The 12,206-nt window shown below is 42.8% G+C and overlaps 1 protein-coding gene across 2 annotated transcripts in view; it reads right to left on the bottom strand.

Moving 5' to 3' along the window:
• Nucleotides 1-12,206, bottom strand: part of ATP13A5 (ATPase 13A5) — a 105,072-nt gene that overhangs the window by 58,967 nt on the left and 33,899 nt on the right. For both annotated transcript variants that reach the window (XR_011529145.1, XM_008534951.2), the window contains exons 8-10: nt 10,497-10,569; nt 9,439-9,567; nt 1,042-1,212 (exon numbers count right to left, since the gene is read on the bottom strand). Coding sequence is in view for 1 of the 2 variants with exons in the window: in XM_008534951.2 (XP_008533173.2) it covers nt 1,042-1,212; nt 9,439-9,567; nt 10,497-10,569 (373 nt within the window). In the remaining variant the exon portion in view is untranslated. The remainder of the gene's footprint in view (nt 1-1,041; nt 1,213-9,438; nt 9,568-10,496; nt 10,570-12,206) is intronic.

The raw sequence follows: 12,206 nt of genomic DNA on the forward strand, positions 1-12,206 counted from the left end.
CCACTAGCTACTGCTGATCAGCAGGCTGAGAGATGTACTCATGCCCACTGACTACTTCGAACATAAAACAAAACTTAATATTTTTAATTTTAAAAAAATCAGGTAGAACAATTGAATTATAGACTAAACTAAAACATAGAGATATCAAAGTGCAAGGCATGTTTTGTATCTGTGTGGGTCGTGTAATGTCATGTGAAAGATTGGGACTAATGTTGGCAGTCTTGAAAAGTTTTTCAGCAAGGTGTGTATGAACTGTTTCAAACCATGTTTTAGAAATGTGACTTGATTCAGATTGAGGGATAGGTTAAAAAAAGATGGAACAACACAAGAAAAATTGTTTGAAGTAAAAGTTGAAAGGGAACAGTCAAAAGAATATTTTTGTTGTTATAGCTTAGGCAGGAGATGATGAAGGTCGGAACAAAACACCAACCATGGGGATGAGAAAGAGGGAGACGAGACCCTGCAGGTCTTTGAAGAATTGACAGGATGTGGTGTCCTATTTGCTATGGGAGAAAGGGGGAGTCTAAGATGACGTGAAGAGGCTAGCTAGATGGTGATGCTGTCAAGAGAGAGGCGACAGAGGAGGATGCTTCTCTTCGGATGCCTTGACTGTGAAGTGTCTGTAGGGAACCCAGGCAGAATTATCTAGCAGAGACCTTGAAATAACAGCCCAGCAAGCAACTCTTTGAAAGGAAAAAGTCCTCAAATGATAGCGATTGGAATTTGTTTTCTTGGCAATCACTTAAAAAGGGTGTAGAGGGAAAAGAGAAGAAGCCTGTGGACACAAGAAAAAACAAGAACATAGTTTTGCCTTTGAGGAAATATACTTCATCCCTGTATACGCTTCGTCATATATGATGGTTTTAACAACGAACCATTCAGTTGGAAATGGTGGCGACTTAAAATAAGGGTCTGACTGGAAACGAGTGTGCTTGGTAATTCCAGAATGTGACAAACTCCATAATCTTAAACAAGATTTCCCTAATCCAGCTCCCCTACCTCCCGTCATGGACTAAATTTACAAAAGCGGAATCTACTAACCTGTTTGCAAAACGACTGCTCTTACTGGGCCCTGCCCAGAGGGCTTGACTTGGATCACTTCGGTTCCACAGAAAAGGACATGTTTCCGATAATCCTCCAAGCTGTGGGATTTCCAGGCACTGGTGTTCTCCGTATGGGGCAATGGTGTCTTTGTGACAGGTGTACTTTCTCCTAAAGAAGATTGTATTTTGTTGGTTCTGGGCAAACTCAGGTAGTTACTTAGAGTTCGCACTTGCCAATTTCAAGAAAGTATACAAACCACAGCTGACCCAGTCTTCATGCCTATCCCATGAGTCAAAGGACCGTTCTTAGGGATGCTGGTGGTGCAAGCAATGGTACATTTGATTACATTTCAAATATTTCTTCAAAATCTGCCTACCCTTCCCACACCTGGCCAGCATGGTTTGTTGTTATAATCTAAAAAGTGGCCCATTTTCACAAAGAGAACTGTCACTTAATCACTCTCCCAAGTGTTCCTTAAGCCCAGCACTATTCTAGGCAACAAGGGAGCAATAAAGCATGTGCATAGTCATTATTATTTACCTTTCATTCACTCAGTTGCCCCCCCATTCATCCATTCATTCCACAAATATTTTTAAGTGCTTATTCTGTGCAGGCACAGCTCCAGGTGCTGAGAATATCATAATGAACAAGAGAGACAGAAACCCCGCCCTCGTAAAGCTCAGGGAGCCAGGCTAGTAAATAGCAGTAAATAATTAAAATACAACAAAGTAAGTATTTTGGTAGTAGTACTAGGAGATCGGAAGATCTAAGCCAAACAGATGATTAGAAAAGATTTCCCGCACAATGAATAAACGACACCTTGAAAGGAGAGTAGGGGCTGGCCCCATGGCCGAGTGGTTAAGTTCGTGCGCTCCGCTGTGGTGGCCCAGGGTTTGGATCCTGGGTGCGGACATGGCACTGCTCGGCGGGTCACGTTGAGGTGGCGTCCCACATGCCAGAGCTGGAAGGACCCACAACTAAGATATACAACTATGCACTGGGGGTTGGGGAGATAAAGCAGAAAAAAAAAAAAAAAAAAGAAAGGAGAGTCAGGCCAGCCAGATCCAGAAGGAGAGGAAAGTGCTCTTGGAAGAAGTGAGAGAAAGAGCATGGGGTCCTCCAGGCACTAAAGATAGCTCAGGATGTTCAGGACACTGAGCGCGTGGGTAGAGGTAAGGAGTCCTAGAAGTACAGAGATGAACGAGAAATGATGCCTTCACAAAATCTACAAAATATTCTTCATGATCTTTGTGGAGCTTGCAGTGAAAGATAGAAACCAATACAATAAGACAGGATCTCTCTTTTCTCTTTCTCGATGACCTCAGCTCTACTTCCATTAATTAGCACCTCTAAATAGAAATGTCAGTGATGTCTGTCTTCGTCTTTCCTCCCTCTGGGCTTTTGTTCTGTATTTCCCAATTGTAGGCTGTTCATCTCAGTCTGGATATCCCACTAACTTCTCCAATTCAACATACCTAAAATCCACAGCATTATTTTCACCCCTAACCTTCCTCCTGACTTTCCTGTTTCTCTTCTGGTACCACCCTTTTGCTGAGTCACAGGTTTCCAATCTCAGAAGTGTCTTTGACACCTCCTCTCCCAGACTCTGCCCTCTTATGGAATGAGTCTCCCCTCCCGCTGCTCCTTCCTTGTGAGCGTGCCTCGCCAGTCATGCTTGGACTCCATCTAGGTTCCAGTGGCATCACTGGCAGTCGCTGTCTGACTCATGGTGGTTGCATTAACAGTAGATTAGCTGTAAATTGTTTAGCTCTCTGAAGTGCAAACACATCCTCTAGGTAACTTGAGGCTACAGTGGAACCAATAAAGCTTTCTTATGAGGAAGTATCTCAACCACAACCTGCCTGACCTCCTGACTTATGAAAAACCTCTCAACCTTCCTCCTGTGTTTCTCCTTTACTCCCACATTATTACCACACTCACAACACCTCTGACATCAGATACGTGACGGTTTTCCCCACAAGGAGCAATTCCACGACACCAGCTGGTTGTCCTACAATTTAACTCAGTTCAACTCGACTCTGACACTATCTACCTGGAGATGGAGTCAGATCCCGCAGGTTAAGGGCTCAGTCCCTCAAGACTGCTCCCACCCCATCTCAGATGTCAAATGCAAATCTACGTTGTCACTTGTGCTTCTGACGGGTAAATGAGAGGTTTCACAACCCCCACCTCAGGTTGGATTAATTTGCTAGAGTGGCTCAGAAAACTCAGGCAAACACACATTTACCAGTTTATTAAAAGATATGACAAAGGGTCCAGATGAACCGTCAAAGGAAAAGATACACCGGAAGAGTCCTGAGCGCAGGAGCTTCTGTCCTCGTGGAGTTGTGAGTTGGGACCCTCCAGTATATGGATGTGTTCACCCACCTGGAAGCTCTTCGAACCCCCTGCTATTGGGATTTTATGAGGCTTCCTCGCTTAGGCATGATCAATTATTAACTCCATTTCCAGCCCCTCTCTCCTCTCTGGAGAATGGGAAGTGGGACTAAAAGTTCCAGGCTTCTAATCATGGCTTGATCTTTCTGGTGACCAGCCCCCATCCAAGAGCCCATCCAGAGTCACTTCATTAGAACAAAAGATGCTCCTAGTGCTCTTATCTCTTAGGAAATTACAAGGTTAGGAGCTTGGTACCAAGAACCTGGGACAGAGACCAATACATATATTACATAGACATAGACCTAATTGGTCTCTCCCCTCTAGCCCCTCCTCCCTTTAGTCATCCCACACCACTTCCAGATGAATCCTATCAAAGCCCCCTTTTGTTATCTCATTATTTAATCAAAAGGCCTTAAGCTTTCCCATTGCCATTACTACTAAAGCTCAAACTCTCTTGCTAGATTGCCAAAGGCACCACAATCCAAGCATCCTTGGCTGTCATTCCCCTACACAAACTCCAGCTAAACCAGGCCCCTTGCATATCCTCTTATTGACTCCCCTCCTTTGCGGGTATCGTTCCTCTCCTGTCCCTGATGGCTGTGAGACTGGATATGCAAGATACAAAGAAAATGAGTTCAGAGTTCAAAAAGGGTACATTTCAGAGACAAAATAAGAATGTTAATAACACTTCTGGCTCCCAGATTTAAAAAGCACTGGAATTAATTTAAAATTCCATCAGTCTTTTGCTAAATGTTTAATTAGGAAGATAACATGTCACATTTCTAGTTTGGAAATAGTACTGTATTGATTTTAGTTCTATCTTTCCTTCTAGGTAATAACGGAGGGCAAGGACTTTGACATGTATAACTTTTTATATTCCTCATTTTCCCTACTGGTATGTAATAGGTTCAAAATACATATTTTTGCTGAATGCCTGAATGAATTGAATAAAAATGTTTACTCAGGTTTTTCTACGATTTGTTTTTCAAAACTTCTTTCCTACCATGGTACCTTTTTTTACATCATAAGATGCAAGAAACTATCAAATTTGTATTAGTGGTCTTGAACATTCTCCAGGAAATTCCTTTAGCCAAACATTGTCCCTAAGTCATTTCTTTAAAACAATTATGATATTTATCCATTGTATGGATTTATCCACTGCATTCCAAATGGCTTTATAAAAGGGATAGGACGTGTTCACAAATCTCCAAATCATTGTACCGCATTATTTTGAAATCAGCCCTTGTAAAGGCAGATACTCATAATTTCAAATGTTTTTCTGCCTTTGGGTCACAAAATATCAATCCATAATATATGCTTAGGCTGATATTAGCGTAAGTTTCTGCATACAAACAATGGGATCGGGTCAGGCAGGTGTTTATCAACCAGAGGTGGAAGTCGTCTGGCGATCATGTTCCAGAGATAAGGTTCAAATGAGACGACTTTACGCAGAGATGATTTTCAAGTCTCTTCCACATTATTCATGTACTAATAAGCAGTCTTGTGCTTGGCCTTTCTTGGAATCTCAAAAAAGGAGGGATTTGCCTACAAAAGTGGTTCTAAGGAGGCTAAAGAGGGTTTCAGAAGGAAGTACATTCATCATCAACTGTTCAGGTGGCTTCTGGGACCTGGGGATCATGGTCGTTGTGAAACGGAGAGTCTCTTCCTTGTCCCCAATAAGCCAGATGCACCACATGGTGACAGTGTTTGAAATGCCATGTTCTTGTTTATTTATATTTCTGGGACCATTTGACTATAAACTGTTTGAGAGCAAGGGTCATTGCTCATTTATCTGGGTGACTCCAGCACACAACACAGTGCCTGGCAAACAGTAGGCATTTCTGAACCTTTGTGTAATAAGTGGATGAGTGAATGCATAAGTGAAAGAAAGGGAGAAGGGAGTGAGAGGAAGAAAGTGAAAAAGGAAGAGAGGAAAAAATCTGAACTATCAACTGATTATGAGCTTGGCTGACAGGATATAAATGTGAAATAACCACTTAGGGAAAGTCCTGTGTGTCCAACTAAGATGGCCCCATACTTCCCCACATGTACGTGTAAACTAAATCAGTAATTCTACTGAGTAGAGGAAGGGGATTGTGGCAGAGTGAAATCTAAGCCCCTCCCTCATAATTATCCCTAAGAGAATGAGCGATCAGGACAGCAGTCCCCCCTTATCCACAATAGCTACGTTCCAAGACCCCCAGTGGATGGCTGAAACCACAGATAGTATGGATTCCTGTACATACTCTGTTTTCTCCTGTACACACATACCTATGGTAAAGTTTAATTTATAAATCAGCCACAGCAAGAGAGTGACAACAATAACTAATAATGAAATAGAACAATTATAACAATATATTGTAAGAATTTAGTGATAACAGGACAGGCACTGAGTGACTAGCAGTGGGCAGCCTACACAGTGTGGACACTCCGGACAAAGGGATGATTTCCGTCCTGGGTAGGATGGAGCAGGACAGAGCAGGACAGCACGAGATTTCATCAGGCTACTCAGATTGGTGCTCAATTTAAAACTTATGAACTGTTTATTTCTGGAATTTTCCGTTTAATATTTTCCAACCATGGTTAACCACCGGTCACCGAAACCACGGGAAGCGAAACTGCAGATAAGGGGAGACACGTGTAGTTACAAGCCTGGGCTCTGAGGTCAAAATGCCTGGGTTTGACACGTGTAGTTACAAGCCTGGGCTCTGAGGTCAAAATGCCTGGGTTTGACACGTGTAGTTACAAGCCTGGGCTCTGAGGTCAAAATGCCTGGGTTTGACACGTGTAGTTACAAGCCTGGGCTCTGAGGTCAAAATGCCTGGGTTTAAGTGTTTTATTTTCTTCATAGAACTTATAGCTGTTGGAAATTTATGTCTCTTACCTATTTTCATGTTTTCTGCCTTCCCACCAGAATGTCAGTTCCATGAAGGCAGAAATCTTACCTGCTTTGTTCACTGCTGTCTCCCTAGCAGCTAGGAGAGTGTCTGTTCCATAAAAAGAGCTAATAAACATTTGTGGAATGAACGAATGAGCGAAAAAATAATGAACCCAAATCTCAGCTCCATTGCTTTTAAGCTGCGTGGCATTAGGCAAATTACTTACCCTCTCTGGGCCTTAGATTATAGAGTTATAATCTTATAGAGTTGGGGATTGAATGAAATAACATACGTAAAATGTTAGCACAGTGCCTAATACATATAGGAACTAAGAAAAATTAGCTACTGTGCTAAGAGAAAAATTCAAAATACTAATAGAATTTCCCCCACGGTACTCCCTTTTGCCTCTTGACCGCTTTGTGAGGAGGTAGACCGTGAAGGGGATCATTGCTCTAGGAGGCAGAAAAGAAGGAAAGAGGAGTTGATAACCGGCTTTTGGGTTTCAAAAGTCATTCTTAAGTTTGATCATGAATTTTAAGGACGACCTAAGAGTAAGAACAAAGCTGTTCCGTTAGCCACGCCTTCTCTCTACTACTTTTCCAGCTAAATAAAAATCTCTGGACTGGGAGGTGGAGGAAAAATCCAAAGGAAACTTAGATATTGCATGTCCCTGAGAGAAGGGGCCTGCGCCACAGTAGCGTATGGAAATGTTCTAGAAGTTTGTGGAAACTGAGAGTAAAAGGCACCTGGGGCTGCCTCCTTCTCCAGTGCGTGTGCCTGGCACATTTCCCCAGCCCGGAGTGGAGTGGGAGCAACGGAAAGGAGAGCCGCCCTAGAGCAGAGGGCCCTCCCCAGTGCCCTGCACGGCTGCAGGTAGCCAGGCGAGGACTGGGAGGACCTGGTAACTGATGGAGACAGCTGTCTGACCTAGACCAGATACTTCACAGTGCAGCCTTTCAACGACGGCAAAATTTGGAGACCGAGTAAAATTGAGGCATAGTTATAAAATAAAGTTTCTTGCATAGTTGAGCTTATGGCAATAGGATGAGGCTAAGGAGATGAGGAGATGGAAGATCCTACAATGGACATGTGCTATGCGTGGGAATACCCAGCAGAGGAAAAAGGTGATGAGGCCCTGAAGTTGAAGGCAGCGGCTTTGCCCATCTTAGCATCCTCCTCCTCACACCTACGGTCCTTCACGTCTGGGAGCAGATGCCACCTCCAACTCTGCTTCTTTCACTTCCTAGCTGAGCCGCCCTGTTTTCTTTTGACCTGAGTTTCCTCATCTGTAATTTGGGTAGTATAATAGCTCCTGGTCTCTTTGGTTTTATGCTATGAGGAAGTAAGATATAAAAGTTGTCGCTATAGAGATGCCAAGAGTATCTGCTATTTTTCTTCTTATGTAAATAAAGACTTCTATATATGCAAAGGGCTATTTTGCACATGGGGAAAAAAACAAGTGAGTCACAGTTGTGGACAAATGCTCTAGGAATACAGGTGCAGTTTCCAGAATCTGACTCTAATCTGATTGTTCAATCAGGATCCTTTTCACTAATATGCACATGAGCAGGAGGATCTACATAAGTTGTGTAATAAACTATTTAGAGCACGGAGGTACCTAGATTTTTTGAAGAAATCAATGAGAAAGAAATATATGTATTTCTGTTTCATGCGTCTGTCTCTAAAATTGACTTTTATCAGCACTCAGATTACATAGATATTAATGCTGGTGACTTTATTTTTCTAGAAACAGACCCTAGGAAAAGCCACTTACCATTTAAGGTTATTTTAGGTCAATTTTGCACATTTGTTGAAAGGCAGCATTGTTTATTGTTTCTACTTCTCTGGAACTTTCTGAGTTTTCCTCAAAGTCTAGGCAAGAACAGTGTCCCCAAGTCAGCAGACCCAGGGGAGTGAACCCTGCTGTCTGTCCTCCCCTGATGTCTCATGGCCGCACTCTCTGTCACCAATGAGAGAGGCCAGTCTTCATGGGCAGGCTGCGGGGAAATGCAAGACAGCTGATGCCTTTGAGTGGGGAGGACGGTTTGTCTTGGGCTTGAGGGTTGCACATTGGGTGCTATGGCAACATTCTGGATAAAGGATGTGATCAGTATGCAAATCCTCATCACTATCATTATAAGGCAGTTAGATTTCAACACATTAAAGAGGTATTTTGTAATTATATGGAACCGAGTTATGTTTACTACATTTTCTTGTCTCAATTTTAAATTAAGCAGACCCATTTTTAATGTGAAAGCTGCTCGTGTTGAACAGTTTAGGAATACGTAATGACTGGTAACATTTAAGTGATGGAAAAAAGTTGCGTGTGTGTCCTGTCTTTAGCCATTTGGAAACAGAAAAATGCAACAATTTATAAGCACAAAAGACAAATCATTTCTATTTTTGTGTTGCTATATAGTCTCTTCTTCTCCCATTACCATGTCCTATGCAATTTTTTGTTTGCCTAAAGAATATTTTATAAATAGTGTCTTACTAATGACACAAATTCAAGCGGACTTTCCAAAGTACAAATGACAACAAGGACAGATCAATCGTAACTAGAAAACTGGTTTTCTGCTCAGGGAGATCAGCTGGAGACACGATTCTGAAGAACAGAACTGTTACACTGCCTTTCCCAGAAGGGTCAACTTAGTCTCCTTCCCAGGGTAACCTGGGGCTCCGTTTCCCAACTATAGACTACAGGGCTGGAGAAATCCACGCTCTGCCAACTGTGAGAGTTGGTGGTTTGGGGTTGTGTTTTGTTTGGATAGGTGTAGAAACCATTCCCATATTTATAAAAAGATGTAGTGTTCTCACTGTCCTCTGAATCCAAAGCACCCCATGTGCCACACCCATCAGTTAATTAGTCACATGTTGTGTTACACTTTTATTCCAGTTCCGTATTTATCGTGGCTTGATTCTCATATTGTTAAATGTTTCCTGTTTGTATATATTGAGTCTCCATCTGCACACATAGGTTGAGCATGTCTCCCTCCCCGATCTCTCACCATCTTAGCATGAGCCTGGTATAAAGCGGGTGAGTATATGTTGACCTGCTTTGCTAACACTTGGCTGAGATGTTGAGCAGGAAAGAGAAAGCTCCACAACAAGTGCCTACCTGTGAGCATGCCTTCATCCACCACACAGCTTCCATCAATCAGAACAGCATCACATGGCAATGAAACTTTGCCGGGAAGAGTAAGAATATCTCCGGGAACCAAGAGACGGGATTCCAGCTCCTGCAAACCTAGGCAAAACAAATTGTCCATGACTAGCTGACTTTTTCCTGTTTTTACCTAGGAATCAAAGTGGCTGAGAACTCTTATCAACCCGTTGGCCAAGAGCTACTCTGCATGCTGACCTGCTCCAGCCCCTTCCCACACGATCAGAAATTCCCAGAGAACCAGGATTAGGGAATTGATTCCTGGGCCATAGCAAAGGATTAGTTCAGCATCAAGATCCCATCTTGATCCTGGTACCTGGGACAGCGCTCTGCCCACAGAAGATACTCCTGGTCAATGAAGTGTCCCTTTGCTGCTGCCTACTCTCTTTGGCTGGGTTGCCCACCCTCCGTGGCACACTCTGTCCTTGGATTGGGGCCTAGTGTAAACCATCCAGACAGCTTTTGCTGCCCTGGGGTACAGCTCATCACTCCTTGCAGAGGGCTGTGGCCACTCTACCCCAGGCCAACTCAGAGCAAATGCCAGGTGTCCAGCCAGCCATCTACAAGCCTCCTGCAGGCCTAATTCTCAATGACAGATCAAAATGTAGGACGCAGGGTCTGTTTTGGAGGGTTTGTTGGGCAAATAAAATGCCTTAAGAAGACTTATCCAGTAACATTCAAGTGAGTGAAATATGGAGGGCAAAGGGAATTTGAAGTAACCTTGACATTGGATAGAAACGGTTCAATCAGGGCTAGACAAGATGAGGCATGCAAGGTACCCAGGGTGCAAAATTCAACAAAGCACTCATGTTCAGGGTCCTATAGGTACAGGTCAGCTTTGCATGCCGTTGCCCCCTTAAATTTTCCATCTTAGGTGACTCGTTTGCCTCACCTTAGCCCCAGTCCTGAATTCAATCAGAAAAGACTTTTTTCTCTTTGACTAATAACAACAAATGAGAACAATTCCACCCTGAAATATTAGGATGCTGAAGATGGCAGAGCATCTCACTTACCTTTGCCTTTTACGACGATTGTAACCCGGACTTTGTTGTGATCCTCCACAAGGTTGTGCAGCTTAACTGATTGCTACCAATTTAAAGTCAAAGTTTAAATATTAGATGTTCCATATTCTAAAAACCACATGATCTCAATAAAGTAAATGTTGAGCCTGATGTCACAGCCAAGCTGATTCTGGGCAAAGACTCAAGTTTCTCTTTTGATCTTCCTGCTTCCTTGACCCCAACCTCTACCCTACCCAACCCCCTGCTAGCAGCAGCAAATATGTTCATTAGTTTAATGCTATTTCAACTCCAGGAAAAATAGTGCCCAGCCGCTGCACCCCAAAGACCCAGGCAAAGGCACCGAGGTTTCACTTCTGGAGGATGCACGATTAGACGAGGAAGAACAAGACCACAAATAGGTTACTTCCCCTCTCCGTGCCTTTGTTTCTCTGTCTGTAAAACGGCAAAGCTGAATTTGATCTGTGAGTGGCTTTCCATTGTAAAAGCCTGTGAATATTTGCATCATTTTCGATTGTATGTGGGACAGCCATTTCCTCCTTTATGACCTGGTAGATTTGCATGTTGAGTAAGTCTGCAGACTGGAGTTACGCTGCGCTGTTTGGAATCCTGGTGCTACCACCTATAACTTATTTAGCTGTTTAACTTCCTTCTCCTCATCTGGAAGTGGAGACAATAACAGTATTTATTTCATGGGGTTGTTTCAAGTTCGCTAGTGCTTATCTTAGTTATCCCTTCAGATAATACTCATTACTGTGGTAAGAACTCAATGAGTGTTAATGATTAATAAGAAAGCTGTTGTTGAAAAAACAATTGTCTGAGAACATGAGTTGGAAAGAGTCACTTGAGGTAGAATTCATTGAGATATGACTTGTGCAAAGCGGAGGGAATAGAAGCAGCCTGGGGAAGTGGAGACAGTATCTCGTAGGCGAACTCAGAGGACAAGGCAGAGGTGTCCACAAAATTCCCCAGACTGACAGTAGGGGGCGCCATCAGCTGGAGAGAGTGGGATGCTGGGCCAGCTGGAGCATCACCGGCTGGCTCTGCCCCTCTCTCTATGGATGTCAGTTACTTGGGTACCATTAAGTGGAGAGGTCTGAATACTGTCAGCGGTACTTAAATACAGCTTAACCCCATTCAGATATAAAACATTTCCTTTTAGATGTTACAGTAAATTATTTTTATCTGTTCTGTTGATGATTTTTAATGTTACAAATGTCACCAGGCTAAGACAAGCATTACACACAATTATGCAACTTTCCTCTTGAGAGAACATAATGAATTTAATGTTAATATTTACACAGAACAATTTATTATTTATTTCAGTTTTGCTTGAAAAGGTAAACTTCAATCATTTGGATCAATTGAGTGGAAGAAGTGATATTACTATTGGCACGTATTCATTGCCCTAACTTGACTTCCTGAGGCATGCCTGTTGGGGCTCCATTTTAATGATGGATAACAATGAGAAAGTCAGCCGTGATTCTGTGGCAAGAACACTGGATTTAGTCAGGATTCCCGAGTTGTAGGTCTGGCTTACCCACTAACCAGCCATGTACCCATATATAGGAAATTTCACCTTATAAGTTAGTTGTTTCCTTTGTAAACAGATAACATTGAATTGGATCATTTTCAAGTTCCCTTCAACCTCTAAAATGACATGATATTGATTTATTTTGCATACCAGAGACTTATTCATAACCC

This window comes from Equus przewalskii, chromosome 18 (assembly GCF_037783145.1).
Source record: "Equus przewalskii isolate Varuska chromosome 18, EquPr2, whole genome shotgun sequence".
NCBI lineage: Eukaryota > Metazoa > Chordata > Mammalia > Perissodactyla > Equidae > Equus > Equus przewalskii.